General features: G+C 51.4%; 1 protein-coding gene across 1 annotated transcript in view; it reads left to right on the top strand.

The window, feature by feature from the left end:
- The window catches only part of LOC116820672 (granulocyte-macrophage colony-stimulating factor receptor subunit alpha-like), a 124,064-nt gene that overhangs the window by 16,322 nt on the left and 84,264 nt on the right, over nt 1-23,478 (top strand). The window contains exons 4-9 of the mRNA XM_075060771.1: nt 512-638; nt 1,312-1,438; nt 1,531-1,706; nt 1,949-2,103; nt 10,448-10,483; nt 13,146-13,284. Coding sequence (XP_074916872.1) covers nt 512-638; nt 1,312-1,438; nt 1,531-1,706; nt 1,949-2,103; nt 10,448-10,483; nt 13,146-13,284 — 760 coding nt within the window. The remainder of the gene's footprint in view (nt 1-511; nt 639-1,311; nt 1,439-1,530; nt 1,707-1,948; nt 2,104-10,447; nt 10,484-13,145; nt 13,285-23,478) is intronic.

Genomic DNA, 23,478 nt, shown 5'->3' with positions numbered 1-23,478 from the left:
CAAACGTTTTATAATTCTTGGGACAACAACAAACTTTTGGAAGACTTTTGATAATGCATACAATAGTTTTGTAAATTCATGGGGAAACTATTAAACATTCAGGCTCAGAACCTTCCCCAGGAAATCATTCACAGAGGGAATCCTCAGGATGCAGATCTACCCTTGCCTTTCCAGAGGGATCCCTGCAAAAGCTTCTATACTCTGTTGAAGGAATTCCATGGAGTCAAGTGGGTGGGCACTAGAGAAGAGGTTACTGATTGCACCCCATGGCACCTCTCTTTGTAGATCCCCTAGACTTCTCTGCAGAAATATGGGAGGCAATTTGTGCAGCTGGAACTGTGCAAACAAAGACCTTAATGCTGAAAAGACTTACACCTGTGCTTATCTTTACACACTGTGAGACATCCTACTGGTCTCAATTGACTTATGTTTGGACTTTTCCCATAGTTAGAAACAGTTAAAACTGGGAAGGAAAAACAAAGGATTAATACAAATGCATGTTATTTTTCAGGTGTACAATAAAACCTGCATGTTTAGCATAAGCCAAGCTAAGCCTATACATAAAGGGGCATTATTTCGAGTTCAAGCAACGTACAACCACACTTTCTATTCAGGAGAAGGCAGATTCATTCCTCAAGGTAATGCATTAGTGTTTGTGAAAAGTTTTGTCTATCTGCAATATTCTGAGGAAAAAACACGTCAGAATACATTTCATTCTAGAAGTTATCATTGATTTCATTTTTTATTACAAATGCTTTTGCAAATCTGCTACAATGATGCCATTTTGTCACAAACTGTGGCCTCAATTGTGCTAGTGACATTGTGGCAGAGAAAAGGTCCACTTTTGCACAGTAACTTGCAGGATAGAAACATCTGTGTATGATATAATTGCTTTTCTTATGTCAGTCTCTTACAGAAACTGAGGGTTAAAATGGTGTGTAGCAAAATAAAACAGTGACCACATTAGGCATCTTCTGAAGCAATTTATGGTTAACATGAACCTCATTCTGGCTGACTAATACAAACTGAGTCATATTGTTAATGATTATGACAACTAGATTTAATCACCATGGTTAATGGAATGCAAAAGTTTTCAAACTTCAGTGCCTAAAATTAGGCACCTAAATCCTTAGGGACCTAAAATCATGAATACAAGTTGCAGATGCTCAAATTCTCTCTGGGTCTGACCCAGTGTGTGCAGAGTTGTACCTGCTTGTACCAGTAGTTCACCCTTTTCTTCTTCTTCTGCTTCTTCTTGACCAAACCAGTTGGTAATCTATAAATACACATGTAATTTTTCTTGGTTTCCAGGTATGAATGGAACTTCTGTTGAAAATTTCTCCTGTGTGATTTACATTTCCTTCATGAATTGCACTTGGGAGGTCGGCAGGAATGCTCCAGAAGATACCCAATATTTTCTTTTCTGGCAATACTCAAAGTAAAGAGTTTTCATTGGCTCAAAGAAGTTTTGAATTCAGATTTGACAGGTGACATTTCTCATGTTTAACTGAAACATTTTGGTATATGCATGGAAGAAGATGAACAAGAGTGTCCACATTACATAAGAGATGCAACTGGAAGACATATCGCATGCAGTTTTCAAGATGTGAAAAACATTAAAAATACAGTTTACTTCCTGGTGAATGGGTCCAGCAATGAATCGGAGATTCAGTTTTATGGTGAGTACATCAACTTATATGAAATAGGTAAGGAAAAGGTTTATTTCTGTTTAATTTCCATTTTTACTACAAGTAGAGTGGACCATTCTTCACTGGGAGAAGGGCCTGCATTTGTTTCAGAGCTGTACTCCAGAAATAAGCTTTTATCTTTCTTTTTTTAAAAACTGTTTCTAGCCCTTATGTTTGCAAAGATACAATTCCTAATGTGAACTGATTCTTTATCAAAAGCTGACTCTTTATCAGATGTAATAGTGATTATTTTATTCTAGAAAAACTCACTCCTCCATTAAATATCACTGTAAGCTGTTCTGAAGACCGAGCAGAGTGTAGAGTGCGATGGAAATGGCCCCAGATAAGCCATTTGGAAGGAAATGGAGATGGCTGCTTTGAGTATCAAATTGACATTCGAAATAAGAAAACTAATGTAAGTGTAACTTTTTGAATGACTCTCACTAGGAATATATATTTTCTGTTTATCAATCTATAATATGTAGACAAACATCAACCAGTCCTACACTACAAGTCACTTCCCTTTCCCCATCTGTCATGCAGTCCTTTTAGATCCAGCCTTTCCTGCATGCTACATACTTTATTGCCTCATTTGCTAATCTTGTCCTCATAAGTGTCTTTCAGCACCTGCAACTCTCTGTGCCCACTCTCTTAACTCCTTTTGTTTCTCACCAGCATTACACTTGCTCTTACATCATTGCTAACCCTAACTCAGCGATTACTTTTCTGAACTCGGATCCAACCGCATGATCCACAGAGACAGTGGAGGGAACTAGATACTACAAATTCCTATCCACTGGAACAGGTGAAACTTCAGCTTATAATACCATTCATTATCCTGGGATGTGAAAACAGCTTCTTAAAGGATTTCTCCCTAAGAGTGCAGGTCACTAGACGATTGATTCACTAATTTAACTCATCTCCACCTCCAAATATGTCTTTGTGCAATGATAACCCGTACAATATTATAGGCAAGGCTGATAGCACCACCTATTATTAAGGTTGCCCGACACTTCCCCATCTAAGACCTTGGTTTTGGTTACTTATAATTTTGCCAAACTTTAACTATTTGGGCTGAAATTTTCCATAGCAAGTATTAGCCAAAATGGTTCAGAACAAGACTAGAGAAAAATACAGTTTTTCAATACTAAAAGAATTCTAATAATCTTGTCTTTGGAAACTCGAGGCCCCCATTCTTTGGACCAGTGACATTTGGCAGGGGGTGTCCTTTGTGTCAGAATGTGCCTTTTACAATCCCTGTGAAAATCTGCCCAAATTTGACCAGGTGAGAAGCCTTTGAAAAAAATCACAATTTGCACTTGCTCAGTAGAGACTTGCTAAATTCTGGACTCCCTGAGCATACCTGAGCCTCTCACAGCTCCTAATTTTGACTAGGCTGTGCATGCGTGCCATCCCCACAGAGCTGCTGAGCATGCTCCAGCACAGGGCTATGAGGTTATGGCTGCTCCCAGCTGCTCCAAGCAGGGTGTAGGACTGGACATTGGAACTGAGAGCTGAGCATCTGCCTTTCCTGTGCTCTCAGTGCACCCCTGCTGGTGCTCTGCCAGTGTGGAGGAGGAAGAGGCCATCTGATTCAAATGTAGAGGCCACAAGAGCCTAACCTAAGGCATTGTAGGGGAGACCTGGGGGAGTAGATTGGGGTAAGGACCCTGCAGGGAGGAGACTGGGACTTGCAGGGCAAGGAGACTTGGTCTCAGAGTCAGAGACAAAAAGAGATGGGAGGAAGAATTAGAGTAGGAGGGGGGAACTGAGGCTGGATGAAAGGAGACTTGGACTAGGAACCAATGGGGCGGAGAGAAGGAGGTTATGTGGGGAGGAGAGACAGATTTGACAATGAGTTGGAGTGCAGAGAGAGAACTGGAACTGCCTGTGCAAAGAAATTGGAACAAGGAACTTTGGGAAGTAAGGACACAGAGTGGATGAGAAGCACAGGAATGAAGACTGGACCTGGAACCATCAGCGATGGAGAATGTGAGGGTGTGTGGGGGTGACTAGAGGGTGCAGGGAGAGAGAGGCAGATCAGGGAGTCAGGACAAGGACCTGGGCCTGGTTGGGCAAGGAGAAGACTGAGTCTGGGAGCAGGGCAGAAAATGAGGACTGGTTGTGGTGGAGACTCTGAGTGGGATTCTGGATGGGTGAGTTTAGAACCTACTAGGCAAGGAGCCTGGGATTGGGATCAGAAGTCTGAAGAGTGGAGATTGGGACTGACTAGGTGAGGAGAATGGGACTGGGATAAGCAGCCCGTGTTGGGGTCTACAGGACTCGCATAGGTTAGAGGGGGAAGGGCAGAATGGATCATGTTTGTGGGCAATGGGCAGAAGAGTCTTTGTCCAGTAAAGAAAACTCAGCTCCAACGCCTGCAATGAAACCCAGGATCCCAGAGTCTCCACATTCTTCTGCCATCAGCAACTGTCTGTGAAACTCACTGGTAAAGTGTCCCATCCCCTTCTAGTGCTGGTCAAGTAGTGATCAATAATTTAAGACTGTATCATAATGCATATTACAAAGGACCAAATTAAGTTTGCACAGGCACTTCGATTCTTGTGGTACCTAAATTATGGGTGCTTGACTTTGTAAACATAAAGTTCTTTTAACACAGGTGTTTTGTGGGTAATTTCATAGACGGCATGTGGCAGGAGGTGTCCTTTGCGTCAAAGATGTTCCTATGTGTTTCCATTATGAAGACTATGGTACAGACAACCTTTGACATTTTCAGTGCTTCACCTTTGCACATTTAACATTCATTCAAAGTAGCTTTTTGTATGGACTTACACATGAGATAAATTGATTGTAAGAGTTTGTTCCAGGAGACAGGGATTTGCGCTAATTAACCAACTTTTTAATGCCTTCTGTATTCAACTGGTGTGATGCTAACTGTGCACTGGGTTACTACAACTGGCTGGGACTTGGATCAAGGTGAAATCAAGGCTGTGATGTGATGTTCATAAGCTCAAATTCAGCCCTGGGAAAAGTAAAGCAAAGCTCTCATTGATTCTGATGGGATTAGCTCAGGATTGAAGTTGGTCATTGGGGTTTCCATCTCTAAACAGTAAAGCAAGTCGGTAAAAGCTGGACAGTTAAAAAAGTATTCAATAAGGGAACTTAGAGTAAAAGATGCCTGAAGATAATAGTTTAACTATAAAGGGCTCAGGGCTTCTCTAGGAGCTGCAGTAGAGAAGACACTTCCTACAGCAACTGATGGCGCTTTTCCATCACTGTAGTTGTCAGCCCTCTGAGAGGTGGTAGCCAGCTTGAAAGAAGAATACTTCCATCAGCCTAGCAGTGTCTACACCAGAGATTAGGTCAAACTAACTGCAGGACTCAGGTGTGTATGTATTTCACACACTGAACGATGTAGATAGATCAATCTAATTTTTCAGTGTAGACCAGCCCTCAGTACTTACTGAGGCAAAACTCCCATTGGTTTAAGGACTGTGCCCTTTGGATGTTATATAAAAGGAACTCCGTACCAGAGCATAAAAGGAAAATATGAATTAGAAGGATAATTCATATAAAATGAAGGATAATTTTATAAAACTGAAGGATAATTATATATAATTATACAGACTGAAGGATAATTATATAAAATTAAGGGAGGAATTTAATCCTGTTGAAAATGAAATTTAGATCTTCAGCCTACCAGTCCTAGTACAGTGCACAGCAAGAGTGCTAGTTGCTGTGCTCCAGCACAAGGATGAGCAGATTTAAGTTACTTTATCTTTGAAATAATGAAATAAAATGACCACATGATGGCAGCATAGAATCCTAAATGAGAGCGCTTTTGTTATGCTATGTTTCAGCCTGACTGTCTGATGTTAACTGTTTCCTTGTAAAGAGAGACCCAGATTAAAACTTTAGATCCAGTTATCCTCCAGCTTTAGGAGTTTGGGACCTCTCTCTGAACTTTGCAGCTTGAGCCCATCTCCATTTCTTGGGCTCTCTTTGAAGACTGCATTCTTTCTCTCAGGAAAGATCTTGCCAGCCTTTGGCAGCCTTCCTCTTTCCACAATGCAATAGCCTCTGGCACCATCCCTCACTTTCCTAAGGGTTATCTGCCTTGCCTGGACCTGATAAGGCCAAAACTCCCCATCTGCTTCTCCTTCCTCCATCCCCCCACCAACTCAGAACATCTTTTAAAGACCCTTCCCTGAAGTCAGTGCTGAAACAGCACCATTAAATCAAGTTCTCCTCATCCACTTTTAGAAAAAAGTAAAAACTACAACCTAATCTTCAAAATCCTTACTTCTAAGACTGCAGTGGTGGACTATTGTATCCCAGTGTCCCTAAAATCAGAAGGCTTCCTCTATGTCAGCATGGACTCACATCAGCACCTCTCAAGTCTCTTTTATGACCTTCCACACCAGTAGGTCAGTGGAATCCACTGGCACCAGCAGTGATAAGGGCCAAGGCCATGCCCCACCCCTTTTAACAAAAGAAACGTAAACACAGAATTCATGTCCCCCACAGATTTCTTTTTCACCTCAGAATAGATTCTGCTAGGAGTGATGCTGCAATTACACCTTTTGCCCACCAGGAGTTGGTGTGGGGCCAGAAGAGAGGGCAGCTGGCTCACCACCAGAGCAGCTAGTAGTGAAGAGGAAGGGGACACTTTGGCCTTGGCCCCTTTACTTAACCAAAGGTTCCAGCACCCTTAGACTCCACCCATTGGCTTTTCCTTCCACCAAGGTTAGAGCCTTTTTCTCCCGTTCTCTCTCTACCAGGTTAGAAAGCCAGTACCTCATTCCCTCAATATTAGCAATGAAATCTGAATTACACCCCCCCGAGTCCCATTGTCCATCATTTACCCCCTCCACTCTCCTTTTGACAGCCTTTGGAGAATCTCTCTGCAGCCTTATGTTCTTACGCCTACCACCCACAAGCTGAAGCTTGGCTCCTGTTCTGATTTACCTCATTGTCTGGGGCACAGCACATGCCTAGACCTTATCAACCACCTCCTACGCAGTATCCCAAATAGGTCACTTCGCTCACAGCTACCTTATATTTTGCCAGGTTGGCTGCAAGTCATACCTCCTATAGACTTTTTAACACTTCCTATAAATGCCATAAGTGGTCTTCCCAGATGATACTGTAGATGATATTGATGATGTATGCCACAGCATATTGATGCTGGGGACTGAAGATCTTATTCATAAGCCATTGGAAGGTAGCAACAGTTCCGTGGAGGCCAGAACGCATGGTCTTACATTGGAAGTGCCCAAAAGGGGTTGACAAAGCCATTTTATCTTGTGAGCAAGGGGATAAGGGGATCTGCCAGTAAGCTTTTTTCAGGTCGATACTGCTCAGGTGCTTCGCTGGTTCCAGCCATTCTAATAACTTGTCCAACTTTGGTATTGGGTAAGTGTAGAATTTTGACCTTCCTAAAGTCAACACAGAATCAAACCATACTGTCTGGCTTGGGAACTAGAATTATGGTGCACCTCCATTCATTTTATAATCATCCTCATCTTCAGCATCACTTGTACTTCCTCTCAGACCATTTCCCATATCCTTCGTGATAAGGATCTAGGGTTCTCTTGGACTACCTGGCCTGGGGTAGTCTCTAGGTGATGTTGAACCAACCGTGTTCACCCCAGGTGGTTGGAGAACACTGCAAAAAAGTCCCCAATTAGTGGGAGAATTTGTTTCCTTTGTGCAGGGGAGAATCCTTCACCCCTGGTACTGTTGCTGGAGCTTTGCTGCTTGGCCCCTGGGGTCCCAAATCTGGTTTTGCTGGAAGAGGAGTTATCAGCTGGGCTTCCCATGCCTACAAGCTTTGAGAAGGTTTGCGTGGTAGACATTGGTTTCCTTCCTCCTCCTGGGTAGTTTGATTTCATAGTCCATGGGTCCTGCCTGCGTGACCACTTTGAATGGACCCTGCCATCAGACCATTAATTTAGACTTGGCTGAAGGCAGAAGAAGAAGAACACGGTCACTTGGCCGAAAAGTCCGTAGCCCCCTTATTGTAATTTTGTTCCTGGGTGTACTGGACATTCCTCAACTTCTCTCTGGCAAACATCCTTCTGTTTCTGAATTGCTCCCTTAACTGAAAGATATATTGGGTTGTGTTTAAGGCCCCCAAATCATCTTCTTCCCATCCTTCTTGCAACAGGTCCAGCATGCCCCACAGTTGGAGACCATATAGCAACTCAGATGGAGAAACCCCCTTAGAGGCTTGTGTGACGTTATTGATATAATCTGGGATCATATAGAACATGATTGCAACCAAGGTCCTGTAGTGGCACCAAATCTTATGTAAAGGGGGTCATATAAGGTGTCTAAGACCAGGTTATAGGTTGCTGGTTATGATTATGCTGTCTATATGTATGTATCATTTTGTAGTTGAAGTTATGAGTATTGGCTCTATATTGTCTGTATTTCAAACTTATGCTATGCTTCTGGATGACACCCCAGACAAGTTGGTATTAGCTCTGCCTAGCCTGCTTGATGGCCCATTAAGGACCATCAGCTACACAACTGACCCATTGAGAGAAGACAGGTACACCTTGTAACTCAGCAAAGTGTGCAGGGATTTGCCCATGTGACTCCAGACTCCATTTTGCTGTAATTTTCCACAGTAAGAACAAAGAAGTGTTCTTACACCTGGGAGGAGCCTATAGAAGGCTGATGCCTCATCTCCATCTGGTCTTCAGTCCTGCTTCTTACCTCTGGAGGGACTTTGCTACAAACTGAAGCTCTGAAAAAGGACTGATGACCCATCCCAGCGGGGGATGTACTGCAGAGACTTGATTTAAACCTGTAGTTTACTCCATCACCGCTACAAGTCTGAACTAAGAACTGTGCCATTACTGTATATAACTGATTCCATTAAACCAATTCTAGCTCTCATCTTTATCCTTTTCTTTTTATGACTAAACTTTTAGATTTGATTCTAAAGGATTGGTAACAGCATGATTTGTGGGTGAGATCTAAATTGTATGTTGATTCTTCGGGATCGAGAGAACCTTTTTTCTTTTATTGGGGTGTTGGTTTTCATAACCATTCATCCCCAGGATGAGTGGCACTGGTGGTGATACTGGGAAACTGGAGTGTCTAAGGGAATTGCTTATGTGAGTTGTGGTTAGCCGGTGGGATGAGACCAAAGTCCTCTTTGTCTGACTGGTTTGATTCGCCATAGAGGTGGAAAAAGCCCAGCCTTGGGCTGTAACTGCCCTGTTTAAGCGATTTGTCCTGAATTGGCACTCAGTTGGGTCCCGCCAGAACTGCATCGTCACAGTTTGTGGGAAATAGAAGTGGTAGGAGTAGCTAGTCCCACTGCCTGGAGTTGTCACTGACAAAGTGCATCAACATCCCCTTCAGGGTCTTATGAAACCGTTCTACTAGATTGGCCATTTGTGGATGGGACACCGAAATCTTCAGATACTTGACCTTCCAAATGGAACATAATTCCTGCATCAGTTGGGAAATGAAATTAATCCCTTTGTCTGTTAATATTTCACAGGGAAACATTACCTGTGAGAAGAGCTTCAAGAGCTCTGGAGCTATAGCTGACGCTTTTGGGGAGCTGAGAGGAAGAGCCTCCAGATACCTGGCTGTGTAGTCTATGATCACTAGCATATAGTGATGCTCTGCTGCAGTTTTTTCTGAGAGTCCAACCATGTCCACCCCTATTTTTAAGGCGCGTCACAATGAAGGGCAGAGGGACCAAGGGTGCCTTGGTGATCCCTCTGCTGCTAGATAGTTGACACTATAGGCAGGAGGAACAACATTCTCTCACTTCATAGTGCATGTCTGGCCAGTAGGATTGGGCTAATATCCGAGCCAATGCCTTTTCTCTCCCTAGGTGTCATGCACGGGGGATGTCATGTGCCTACTGCAACACGGCCTGGTAGTACCTGCATGGTTCTAACAGCTGGCCCTGCACTTCCTCCATTTGATGATTCTTCTTGATTAGATCCAAGCATTCCTTCTTGAGTGCAGGTATTGATTGCCTCCCTGAGACTTTGCCTCATCTCCTTTTATGGGGACCACTTGCTCACATTTACAGTCAAATAATATCCAGAACTCTGAGCCAAGTCCACACCACACAGTAGGAACACCTGGCCTCATTCATTCTTTTCGGACTGGGATTTGGCATCCCTACCCTCTGCTTAGCAAGTGAGGTTCTGTTTAGGATGGCTCCCCCCTTTAGGGCATGCTAAGCACAATACTAAATAGGTATATCTGTGCAAATATTGTTTGCTCCTGAAGTCCTTTTCTCTGTGCATCATGACATGTCTGGGGAAAACTCACTCAGACCATGCTTACAGAAGAAAGAACAAAAGGTAAGCAAGAGTAGCCACATATGCACCCAAGGAACCAGCCTTAGTCTCAGCCTCACTCTCCTCTTCCTTTGTGATGTTACAGTTAAACAGGGCAAGGGTGAGGGAGACTATTTCAGCACCAGCATCAGGCAATTGCTTGTCTAAGAAAGAAAGATTTGTTTCCTTTCTTTTTTAACCTGAAATGCAAGAAGCCCAAACTTTGAATAAGAAACCAAACTCAGCTGAGTTATTGGAGCAGACTGGCCAGGTTTGCCAGTCATTACAAGCAAGGATATCTGTATGTGATAGGAAGAAACTTATTGCATAGTATTGGAATCTTAGACATTGTAAATTCTAGTTGCACCTTCTCCTGAACCAAGCAAGCAAGAAAATAATCAAAAAGGAAAAGAAAGAAAGAATTTGATTATTACAGGGTAACAAGTCAAATAATAAAATAAAGATTTCTTTGTTTTGCAGGCCAATCCCAAGGAAAGCTGCAACGAGTGTCCTACGGTAACTATTCTCTTCCCACACTAAAATATGGTCTTGTCTCGGCTTAGCATTTAGTCTAGTGCAGTGTAAAATATTGTTACTACTGCCTAAATAGTTTTGGTGTCAGTGTAACACTCAAGTAGCTGTGACCATGGTCACTGGAGGGGCCATACAGAGATTGCTCAATCAGGGCCAACAGCAAAGAGTGGGGCAGATGATCCCCAAAACCTGATGGGTTATTCTTCTAATTAGGTTCACCAAATTAGACCACTCAGCTTTCTGTAATACCGTACTGGTTACCAAGAAGCTAAAATAGAGTTTCTCCCTAAGCAATCCAGCCTTTGGCTCTCCCACTCAGACAGCCATGTCTGTCAAATATGGTGAGGTTACTTAAAAATCTTATTCACCATATACATGAAGTTCTACCAATCCCAGGAGACTGGACACATTAATCACCAGGTCAATGAATATTTCAGATTTGACTCAAGTACACGCTTACAGCCGATTCTTATTAGCTAATTTAAGATTTATTTAAAAACAAAATAAAAAAGTTACTTTGATTACAAGATCATTATACATAAGATATGAATAAAGGTCTTAGGTCAGTTTCATAGCAGAAATGGTGAGCTTCTGATTTGCAAAAAGTCTTTCCCAGAATCAGTTTAATAGGTTATAGTCCAATAGCCAGTCCATGTATAGATTTGTTCAAATTCTTCCATAAGAAATTTTGAAGGGACAGTCCAGGATATCTGGAGATCTCAGTCTTGTGGCTGAACTTTCTGCTGACAAAGTTTAGCAGAATCTCGAGAGTCCTTTTATGTGTTCCGCTGTAGCAGGCTATGAGACACAGGCAGGCATTTCTTGGATGAAGAATAGTAATAGGAACACTGTTGCTTTGAAGTAATCTCTATTTCCTAGGCACACAACCAGCTGCATTCAATAGCAAAGGTATAATTCCCAATCTGAACCTTAGCGTCCTCCAAATTTGGGTACCGCATGAATTCCTCTAGCTTAATTACCAGCTTAGATCTGTGATGCCTGCACCACCAAAATATTGTTTTGGGGCACTCTGATCTCCCCAACCTTCCCTGGGGACCCCAAGAACCCAAATCCCTTGATTCTTAAACTAGGCGAAAATAAACCATTCCCCCTTCTCCCCCCTCCAGACTTTCCCTGAGAGAGACAGTAATCCTGGCACAGAGGAAATTAGCCTCTCTCCCCACCTTCCTCCTCCCCCACAGTCCTGGTGTTTAACCAATCCCCTGGATAAAACAAGGGAACAAGGAAAGATCACTCAGGTTCTCTAAAAGAAATCTTTTAAAAAAGAAAGGAAAAAGTAAGAATTATCTCTAACTTCAAGATGTAAATATTACAGGGTCCTATGGTTTACAGACAAAGGAAGAACCCTTCCTCCGTACCAATACAAATCAAAAATTCCAGCAACTACACATGTAAAAGTTAACCAGCCAAATCCACTGTGCAAACAGAAGTAAAACAATTAAAAGACCTATATCGCCTGTTCTACTTACTATTTGAACAGAAACTTAGAGAGCCTGTAGTAATGTCTGGTCCCTCTCATACCCCGAGAGAAGAAAAACACAGAACAAAAGGCCCACACCCAAACTTCTCTTCCACCCAGGGTTGAAAGTATCTTGTCTCCTGGTTGGTCCTCTAGTCAGGTGTTTAGTTCCCTGTTTGTTAACCCTTTCCAGGTGAAAGAGACATTAACCCTTAACAATCTGTTTATGACATAAGGTAATTAACCATTCAAGTAGTTCATAGGTAGTTTACTACAAATTTCAAAGAGAAATAAAGATAATGGTATTATTACACCCCAAATTTCATCTAAATGTTAATATTCCTTTTTCATCCCTGAATCAATAGAATATAACAGACAGGAACAGACATTTAGCATCCACAAGCTAATCTCATCACATTTTTAATATCTAGCAAGATCTAGGTAAACACAGACAAATACACTCAGTATCTTCTTTTAATTCTCTAACAATGCTGGTTTACATTTCAAAGAATTTAGTCTACTTTAACATGGCATTACTAACTGTCTACAAGGAATGGCCCTGTTTACCATTTCAATACTTGCCTAATATGTCCTTAAGGTTGATTTTGGGTCACTTAGCCTGCTCACTGCTTAACCCTCACTGGCTCAGTGTCACAGTTGCATACTACAAGGTATCTTTACATATCGATTTTCCTAAATATATCATATTCCAAACAGTTAGGTCAGAATCAAGGATTTATGTTATCTGGATGGATCCCTAAAAAAAGATTACATAGACATGCAGACCCCTTTGGAAATCTTAGACAAAGTCTATAGACCCCTAGGTTGAAAAAACTGTTCTATGGTAATATCTTATATGGCATGCTTTGTATGAAATATCACAACCACATATGAATGTGGAATATGGGGGTTTCCTAGTGCCTTTTTGAGGTACAGTGTGTCACAAACATGTTCTGTTTCCATAAGCAGGCACAAATATACTCTTCGTAAAGCTGGGATCAACAAATGAAAACTTGCATGTTATTAACATCTACAGTGAAGACAAGTACTGTGTTTGTACACTGTCTAGCACAATGGGGCTGCATTCTTGGCTGGCCCTTAGGCACAACCATAATACATGTTGTTCTTATTAACAACAAAACTAATAAATTGCTTTGTTTCTAGGTAACAGAAACAAGCTACACATTTCAGAATTACAATGTGGAAAAAAAATACACCTTGCAAATCAGAGCAAAAGGAGATATTTGTCGCATAAGCCAGAATTGGGGGGAATGGAGTGAGCCAATTGAGTTTGGTACGGACGGTGAATATTTTTATTTAATTTTCCCTTGGTAATTACCTGTCTGTTTCACTTATTGTCTCACCTTCACAGACACAAACAAATCTTAATTCTATTCAAATATTTATTCCTGCCTGCTCAGAAGGAAGTGAGGGAGGATACTATGTACCTTTTAATACTTGGGAAGCACTCAAATACTATGGTAATGAATGCCAGAAAGAGTTAAGGCTGAAATAGCAATAAGTGCTCAGCTACCATGGTTATGAGTGTGGCAGCCATGGTAAGCCAAAGGGTACATGGGGTTGGCTTCTACCGCGTTCATAACGTGGGAATGGTTTCAAACTGCAGCGCCCTCCTTTCCCACAGTAACCAACGCTGGTTGTGTTTGCCATTTAAAAGAAGGGGCTGTGGTTTTGGAGTGGATGTGCAGCACTCCCCACCCCTTGTGTAGCTATTCTCTGGGATGATCCCTTTTAGCCAAGCACAAACAGCCCAGCATGTCTGGGGTCTAATGTGTCTGGGATCACCAAACAGAGGCTATTAATGTTCCTTACAAAACTTCCCCTATTTCAACCAGGTGACCATGAATGATATCACTCTCCTGAGGCTGACAGAAAAATAAAGACCGAATGTTGCATGAATGGGACCAAAACCCAGGACTATTCGCTGCTATGCTTTGTGCTGCAATGATTCCAGACCACTTGCTACTGGCTTGGCGTGGTAAAGTGTCCTGCCGTGGAAGGCGAAATAAGACAGCCCTCCCCAGAAACCTTCTGCAAAGGCTTTCAGAGTACTTCCAGGAGAGCTTCATGGAGATGTCCCTGGAGGATTCCTGCTCCATCCCCAGATATATTAACAGACTTCCATTAGCCGTACTGGCAGCATATGCATCCCAATTTTTCAGGGTAAATCAAACATTAAACACAATCACTTTTAACCCCTGTAGTGTTGTTACAAATGTGCACTCACCAGAGGTGCCTTCCCCACCTTCAGGGTTCAGGAACCATAGGTGCTGCAAGGGTATTGGCTCCAGGGTGAGGAAAAGGTCCTGGCTGCCAGGGAGAATGGATTCTCCACTTGCCTGCTGCACATTCTCCTCCTCTTCCTCATCCACAAAATCCTCATCCGTGTTGCGTGAGGCTGCCACCTTGCAGATGTCCACGGAAAGTGTTGGGGTACTGGTAGGGTCTCCCCCTAGAATGGCATGCAGCTGATCATAGAAGCCGCATGTCTAGGGCTCTGACCCAGAGAGACTCTTTGCCTCCTTTGTCTTTTGGTAGGCTTGCCTAAGCTCCTTAATTTTCATGTGGCATTGTGGTGTGTCCCTTGTGTAGCCTCTCTCCACCAGGCCCTGTTCAATTTTGGTATATATACACAGGGCCATCACTAGCCATTTTGGCGCCCTACGCAGCTCTTCTGTGAGAGGGGGTGGGGAAATGGCCCCAGGCCTCTACAGGGGGCAAGAGAAGGTTTAGGGGGAAGGGGGGTGATGATGTTGCAGAGCTCTTCATTAGTGATGTGGTCAAAGTAGGAGATGCCGTGGATTTTATGGAAGTATTTCATCTCTACTACCTTGTAACTGGGCAGCACTCACCCCCGCAGCGCCTCCTGCTGGTCACTTTGGGAATTAGCTTGAATTTGCAGCTGGAGCGCCCTCTGCAGGCCAGTGATCCACCTTCTGCTACTGGCCCAGTGTCCCTCCCTGGACTTCAGTGCTCCTTTTACGTGGGGTTCTGTCCCCTGGCATTAAACCCTTTCCTTAGAGGCTTCCCATCCCTGGGAACCCCCCACCCTCTATCCCCACTTTGCTTCAGTGTCTTGGCTACTGCCAGTCATTGTCTAGCCCCACACGCTGGGGCAGACTGCAGTATCAGCCACTCATCATCAGCAAAGGGGTTTGGACTACTGCCTTGGCCTATCCCTAGATTGCACCCTACAACCCCAATACCTCGTGGCCTAATTCTAGGTCACAACCTGGGGCTTTCCAGGCAGGAGCTCCCCAGCTCCTCTGCCTTTCCCCAGCCCTGCTTCATCCTAGGTACCTGCTCTGGTTCTCAGCAGCCAGGCCCTTCACCCCCTACAGGTAGAGGAAGACTGTCTGCCCTTGGCTTCCCTGGCCTTCTTATTAGGCTCTACCACTCAGTTTGGGGCGTGGCCCCAGGTGCAGCCACTTCCCCAATCAGCCCAGCTTAAAAGGCTGCTTTCTCCAGCCCTAGGCTCCTCCCCTGGGCTGTTTTTCACCCCTTCAGGGCTGGAGCAGGGATCCACCCTGATACTGAGAGCACTCTGTCGGCTTGGGTTGCCCTGCTGGCTGGAGTGCTTTCTCCCCCTTCTCTGGCTGGCCTGCTGGCTGGAGCTCCTTCTCCCTTCCTGGGCTGCTGCTGGCTGGAGTGCACCCCTCCTTGGACTGCTACCACTGCTGCTTGCTGCCACTGCTGCTGGGAGAGGGGTGGGGGGGCCTGCTGGCCGGCCCCCACTCCTCCATCTACGGAGGGAGAAGCCAGGACCCCACCACCTCCACCACCATCACCGTTGTTGCCACCTGTGAGGGGTCCTTGCTGCCTGGCCACCAGGGCTGCTGCTGCTGCTGGAGCTGCTGTGTTTGCCTGGGGAGCTGCTGGAGCCTGGAGGAGGAAGAGAGGACTGAGGAACCACCGGCTGCTGGGGGAGCACAGGACTCTGAAGACCACCGTGGAGGGGGCCCATGAGGACTAAGTAACTCTTTGACTGTGCTCTAGTGGTGGGGGTGTAGACTGTGTTTGTGGGGGCACAGGGGGTGTGGTGTGGAGCCTGCCCCCTGGTCCATCTGTGTCCCCCCCAACCCCCCACCACCGCTGCCCCCTCCACCACCCCACAGACTGCTTACCATCTGCCTCAGGTTCCTGCCTCTGGGACTCAGCTGCTTGCCTGGCCTGCCACGCCCTTTTGCCACCGTTTGGGCCTTCAGCAGCAGCCAGCCACCTATTGACTGTGCACACAAGTGCTCATGGGTGCACGCACCCCCCCTTCCCCAAACTGACCCCTTCCCCTCTGCAACAGCCCCCTAGCTTTTCCCTTGTTGCTTGCCCCATTGCCCCTTGTGCCTTTTGCTCCCCCCGCCCCCAGCTTCAGTTTGTTGCCTGCCCCGCGCCCGTTTCCCTTCCAGCATTGTTTGTCCTGCCCCAGGCCCTGAAGCCAGCCCCTTGGTCCTCTGCCCACTCCCAGCCTGGTTGCTCCCTTCCCTATGGCCCTTTGCCCTGATCGGCCCTCCCTCATGCGCCCTTGCCCCTTAGTGCGCTTGTGCTTCCCCCCTTGTTTGAGTTTCCCCTCTTGCACTGCACCCCCCAATTGCTCTTGTGTCCCAGTCCCCCCCTGTGCAGCTAGAGGAGCCGGCTCTCACTCCTGTGTGACTGACCCCTGACCCCCACCTCAAGTCCTTCTCAGCCCCCTCCCCCTCACTTTTCTGGCGCCCTCCTCCCCTGCCTACAGCCTAGCAGGGAGGAGTGGTTGACCTGCTCCCTCCCCTCCCCTTTTTCCGGTATTTCCCCTCCCTCCCTCCTCACCATGGCGGGAGACGCAGCGGTGGATCCTGGGACCCCTGGCCCCTCCCCCTGCCTGCTCCCTCGACGACCCCCCTAGTCTCCTCTGCTGCCGTCACTGCCGGACCACCTGCCACCTGCTTCTCGCTGCGGCGCGGCAGCGGCGGGGCGACGGGGTGTCCTCTGCTGCTGCCACGTCCCTCGCCCCCTCTGCTTCTGGGGAGCCCCCCCAGCTGGCGGGAAGGGCCAGGGCAAGAAGAAGGGAAAGGGCCCCGCTAGGAAGACTAAGCCCTCCATGGCGGAGCCTGCCACCTCTGCCGCGGCCCCTCCACCGGCACGGCGCGCCCCTTCCCCGCTGTTCCCTCCACCAGCTCTGCGGGTGCCCCTCCCCGGCCCCCAGGGCTATACGCCCAGTGGCGGCGGCCCCCCGCCGCCGCTACGTCATCTCCCCCGACCGCCGCCTCCGCTACCACCTACGCGGCCGGGGCCCTTCCCCACCTTGACCAGGAAGCACGGCGTCCGTTGCCTCCTGGTGCCCGCCTCGCCCCACGTGGAGACCTACGTGCGGGCATTGGCGAGGGTGGTGGGGCCCACGGCCATCGTGGCGGCCTCCAAAATGTATGGCAAGGTGGTCTTTTTCCTTGCCTCGGAGGCCGCCGCCCAGGAGGCGGTGGAGAAGGGCCTGGCGGTGGGGGGCGTGTTTCGTCCCCCTGGAGCCGCTGGAGGACCTGGGCGTCCGTGTTGTCCTGACGTCCGTCCCTCCCTTCCTCCCAATGCCGCCCTGTTGCCCGCCCTCTCTACCCTGGGGAAGCCCATTTCTGTGTGAGCCCTCTCCCCTTGGGCTGCAAGGACCCCGCCCTCCGTCACGTCCTCTCGTTCCGCGGCAGGTGCAGCTTCAACTGCCGCCGGCGGCGCGTGGCGGAGAGGCACTCGAGGGTCCTTCCTGTCCCTATCAGGGGGCCCATTACCGGTGCACTATTCTACGGGGGAGGCCGGTGTACCTCTGCCGGGCGACGGGGCACGTCCGGAGGGACTGCCCTTGGCCCGGCTCGGAGGAGCGCCCGGACCCCCCGAGCCCCGGCAGGGTGCCGCCCCCGTCATCGCCGGCGCCCCTGGCCGCCCGGTGCCCAGGGCTGCCCCTCCTCCTCTCAATCCATCACTGCTCCCGCTCGGGCTGCAGGGTACCTCCCTCGGCACTGCCAGGCGAGCAAGAGAGAGCCCGCCTCCGCTGCCTGCACTCTGGCGGGGCCTGTGGAGGAGGGTGCGCGGGGTACGTTGGGCATGGGAGAGGGCCCTCCCCAGGGGAATCTTCCCTTCCTTCGGCTGTCCCACCAGTGCCCCCCAAGTCCGCGACTCGCCATCCCTGCCCTCCGACCCGGCCCCTGTCACCCAGCCCGCCAGCGACGCCATGGAGGGCTGGACCCTAGTCCAGGGTAGGCGGGGCAAGCGGAAGGCTCGAGCTCCGCTCCTACCACTGATGCGGGAGCCCCCTGTAAGACTAGAAAGGGGGCCACAGCTGCCGAGCCTTCCGCCGTGCCCTCGGGTCAGTCCGTCCGCCAGTGCCGGACAGGGAAGACATGGCAGCACCGGAGGGTACCACCATCCCCCTCCGCAATCCCTTCCTGTGGGGCCTCGGATGAGGTCCCCCTGCTCCCTTGCCACCCGCCCCCTGCGACACTCGAGGGCGATCGTTGCCTCGGGCGCTAGTGAGGGGGACCCCGGGTGGTGGGCGGCGAGCCCCCTCCATCTTTGAGGAGATCGAGGCCCTGGGTCTGACCCCGGTCGCCCCGGGGGAGGATGACCCTCCGCCAGCGGGCCTCGACCTGGACATCCTCACCCCAGCTCTCCTTTCCCCGTGTTCCCTCTCCTGACTGCCACGTCCGCTCCTGCCTCTGAGGGTCCCCTGGACTCCCTGCCCTGCCCGGCTGCGCTGATAGCACCCCGCTGACGGCCGCCGAGCCCGTTGGGGCGACGGCCGGTGCCTCGCGGCCAGGAGACGGCTAACGGGGTATCCCTCTGTGGTGCAGGGCACCCGAGTTCCTTCCCGGGCGGGGGCCCCACCGACGGTGTTACATCTCTTGATGCCGTGGCTAGCGCGCCTCCCGTCGAGCCTGAGCCCGGCATCACTGGGACCCCCGCCCTACCCTCCAACCCCCGCGCCTGGCCGTGAGGAGCCGCCTCCTGACAGTTCGGCTCCTGCGGCCCAGGATCCCGTCTCTGTCCCTATCCCTGACCCCAGCCCCGCCCTATTCTTGACCCCGTCCCTGTCCCTTCACCGCCCCCTATGTTATTGCCGCCCTGGGGGCTGTCCCCTTCCCTTTCCCGGAGGGTGACCCCCAGGGGCGGCCTTTACGTTTCGCAGTCCCGATCCCCTAGGGGCTGCGCTCTTCCCTCCGCGCCGCCCGTCGGCCGGGGTCTGAGGCGGACCGTGTGGGCCGGCCCATCGGGCGCCACGTCGGGGTCCGCCCTTGCCTTCCCCGTCTCCGTAGGCCACAGGGCCGTGCCAGACTGCCCCTTAGTCCTTTCCCGTCCAGTAGACCGCACCGCCCAGCGGTGACCCCAGCCCCCCATGCGCTGCGAGAGGAGCTGCGGGAGTTCTGGATGACGTCAGGGGCTCCCGCAACAAGGTGTCGCTTGCTCTCCAGCGATGGGGGGATTTCCACCTAATCCTCCGGGCACGAGGGCCTCATGGGGGAGGGCAAGAGGACCGGAAGCAGGGTGCCGCGGCTTACCACCGGGTCCGCAAATCCGTGACCCTGCTCACCTTCGGGGTGGGTCACGGTTTGCTGCGCGGCCAACGGGGGCCGTGGGCATCCCTGCCGGCGAGGATCCCCCCAGCCCTCCTCATGGCACTCGTCACCTTTGCCACCTTGAACACCCGGAGCTGTAGGGTGGGTTTTCCGCAGGAGCCAGGTGCTCTCCTTCCTTCGGGAGGGGGTACTCTGTGGTTTTCCTGCAGGAGACCCACACGGATCCGGCCGCCAAGCCAGCTGGCGGCTGGAGTGGGGGGACGGGGTCTACTTCAGCCATCTCACACCCGTAGGGCTGGAGTGCTACCCTGTTCTCCCCCGACCTACGGCCGGAGGTGCTGGGGGTCGCCGAGGCTGTGCCGGGCCGCCTGCTGCACCTCCGGGTCCGCATGGAGGGGCTCGTGGTCAACCTTGTGAACGTCTATGCCCCGACATCGCCCCCGAGCGGCTGCCGTTCTATCAGCAGGCGTCCGCCTTCCTCGGCTCCTTGGATCCTCGCGAGTGCCTCGTCCTGGGCGGGACTTTAACATCATCCTGGAGGAGCGGGACCGCTCGGGGACCGAGCAGAGCCCGGCCGCCGCGGACGGACGTCCTCCGGGAGATCATCAACCGTCACTCCCTGGTGGACGTCTGGCGCGACCACCACCCGACGATGTCTCCACGTTCACCTATGTCCGGGTGGGGGCCCATCGGTCGTGCCACTCCCGGTTGGACCGCATCTACGTGTCACGCCTCCACCTTTCACGGGCCCAGTCCTCCAGGCGTCCGGCCGGCCCTTTTTCCGATCACCACCTCGTCACCGTGACAGCCTCTCTCAGTGCGGAGAGGCCGGGGCCGGCCTATTGGCACTTCAACAACAGCTTGCTGGAGGATGTGGGCTTCGTGGCGTCCTTCCGGGAGTTCTGGCTGGCCTGGCGAGGGCAGCGGCGTGCCTTTCCCTCGGCGCGGCGGTGGTGGGATGTGGGGAAGGTGCGCGCCGGCTCTTCTGCCGTGACTACACCCGGGGTGCCAGCCGACGGAGGGATGCGGCGATAGGGCAGTTGGAACGGGAGGTCTTAGAGCTGGAGAGGCGTCTGGCCGCCAGCCCCGAGGATCCATCCCTTTTGCGGAGCTGCCGGAGAAAGCGGGAGGGAGCTCCGGGTCCTCGAGGACCATCGGCTCGGGGCGCCTTTTGTCGCTCCCTCCTGCATCCGCCTCCTCGGGGAGATGGATCGCGGCTCCCGCTTCTTCTATGCCCTGGAGAAACGGAGGGGGGCCAAGAAGCACGTCACCTGCCTTCTGGCGGAGGACGGCACCCCCCTCACGGGTCCGGCGGAGATGTGCGAGAGGGCCGGTCCTTCTACGCGCACCTTTTCTCCCCGGAGCCGACCGATCCTGCCCGCTCGCAGAGTGTTTTTGGACGGGCTCCGACGCTCTCAGCGCGGGCGACCGGACCGGCTAGAGCTGCCTCTCTCTCTCTGGCCGAGTTCTCGGACGCCCTCCGTCGCATGCCCACCAACAAGTCTCCAGGGCATGGACGGGCTGACCGTGGAGTTCTACCGCGTGTTCTGGGACGTCCTCGGCCCGGACCTAGCCAGCGTCTGGGCCGAGTCCTTGCAGGGCGGTCCTCCCTCTCTCGTGCAGGCGAGCCGTGCTCCTTACTGCCGAAGAAGGGGGACCTCCGCGATTTACGGAATTGGCGTCCCATCTCGCTCCTCAGCACGGACTACAAAATCGTAGCCAAGGCCATCTCGCTGCGGCTGGGGGCCGTGCTGGAGGACGTGATCCACCCAGACCAGACCTACACCGTCCCGGCCGTAGCATCTTTGATAACCTCTATCTGGTCCGGGATCTCCTGGAGCTTGGGTGCAGGGATGGTCTGTCGTTCGCCCTCCTGTCCCTGGATCAGGAGAAGGCGTTCGACAGGGTGGACCACGGGTATCTCCTGGGCACTCTGCGAGCGTTAGGCTTCGGGTCCCAGTTTGTGGGCTTTCTCCAGGTGCTGTACGCTTCCGCAGAGTGTCTGGTCAGGCTCAACTGGACCCTGACCGAGCCGGTCAGCTTCGGGGGGAGTGCGGCAGGGGTGCCCCCTCGGGCCAGCTGTACGCTCTGGCCATCGAGCCCTTCCTCTGCCTCCTCCGCAGGAGGTTGACGGGGTTGGTGCTTCGGGAGCCGAGCTGCGGCTGGTCCTGTTGGCGTACGCCGACGATGTGCTCCTCGTGGTCCAGGACCCGGGGACTTGGCGCGGGTGGAGGCCTGCCAGGCGGTGTACTCGGCGGCCTCCTCCGCCCGGGTCAACTGGGTCAAGAGCTCTGGCCTGGTGGTCGGGACGGGTGGCAGGCGAGCTCCCTCCCCCGCGCTTCAGGCCATCCGGTGGAGCGCGGGTCGCTGCTCTATCTCGGCGTTTACCTTTCTGCCACGCATCCGTCTCCGCCGGAGAACTGGCAAGGTTGCAGGGGGGGTGGCGGAGCGGCTCCGAAATGGACAGGACTCCTCCGGTGCCTTTCCCTTCGAGGGAGAGCACTGGTGCTCAATCAACTGGTCCTGTCCATGCTCTGGCGGCTCAACACCCGGCCCCCAACCCTGGGCTTCCTGGCTGACACTCACGAGGGTGGTTCTGGAGGTTCTTTGGCCAGGACTCGCACCTGAGGGTAACCTGCAGGGTACCTCCACCCTGCCCCAGGAGAGGGAGGGCAAGGGCCTGAAGTGCCTGCGCACTCAGGAATCCACCGCTCGTTCACTGCCTCGCTAGGCATCTTAATGCAGAAGCCAAGCTTCTTTATTGGTGCGGGTGGTCCGGCATGAAAGCCCTGGCGCACCGCTCACCTGCGCCGCTTCCGGAGGGCCATACTCGTACCTCCGCGCAGCTCCTTTATCTCGAAGTGAGGGTCCCTTCCAGGGAGACCTCTCCGGGCTGCCAGTCTTCTACCAGGACCATCCTCCGGACCCTGGAAGCTGTCTCCTCCGACCAGGTCCGTGGCGGCCACTGAGCGGAGGGCCGGTCCCTCGCGGAGCACCTGCTAACACATCCCCAGCCTCCCGTGTGAAGGTGGCGGAGTCCCCCGCGTGCGCCCAGTGTTTTGGTCCTGGCAGAAGCTAACCACGGGAGTGGCGGAGTACCTCCTCGGAACACGACGTGGGTTGGCGGCTGGATCCCCTGACGACTTGCTACGACACATGGGCTCTCCAGACCCTTGTAACTCCCCGTCAGGACACCGCGCGTGCTCCAGGAGGTGGAGGGCCCGCTTGCCGCCCCGCTGCTCGAGCCTACCTCGACCGGGTACTGCGGGAAGGGCACGCGCCCGTCCACCCCCCACCCCGGGCCCTCCAGCAAACCATTCAAATTCGGGCCCCGCCCGCAGCCCCGACCGGCCCCGCGCCTTTCTCCGCAAGCACGGCTGCCACGATCTGCAGCCGATCCGTTTTCCAAACCGCGCCAACCCGGAAACAACTCTATGCCGTTCGGCCCATAACCCTTCAATTTCCTCACCCTCATGTCCCCCGCCCTGACAACCCAAGTGGCGGACCCTCCTGCACCGCGGAGGGTGAGGACCCCGCTGGGCCAGCCTCTACCTCACCCTGGTCCACAAGGCCCGCCGGGGAATATCAGTTTGGTGGCTCCCTGCATGGGGGCCAGTGAGCACGGGCTGTATTTGGCGCGGTTTACCCACTGTCCCAGACCTGTCCTTCTGCCGGCGTGAGGGACCCTGCGCAGCGTTTACTTAGAGGGCGCCAGGTTGCAGCCCTATAGCTGGCTCCTCACTAATCTCCTGTTGCGTTTTTGGTGACTTTTCCCCTCAACTCCTTCTCTACACACTCCCATCCGTGGCCCCGAAGTCGGGACCTCCTGGTCAACCTCCTCCTCGCCCTGGGCTAAAAAAAAAGCCATGCTACACGACCAGGGAGAGAGTTTGGCCCGATGGAGACTCCGGTGACTGTGGGCTTGTTTCCGGTCCATGGTCCGTTCACAA

Source organism: Chelonoidis abingdonii, chromosome 1, assembly GCF_003597395.2.
Source record: "Chelonoidis abingdonii isolate Lonesome George chromosome 1, CheloAbing_2.0, whole genome shotgun sequence".
Lineage (NCBI taxonomy): Eukaryota > Metazoa > Chordata > Testudines > Testudinidae > Chelonoidis > Chelonoidis abingdonii.
This window is presented reverse-complemented; position numbering and strand designations above follow the sequence as displayed.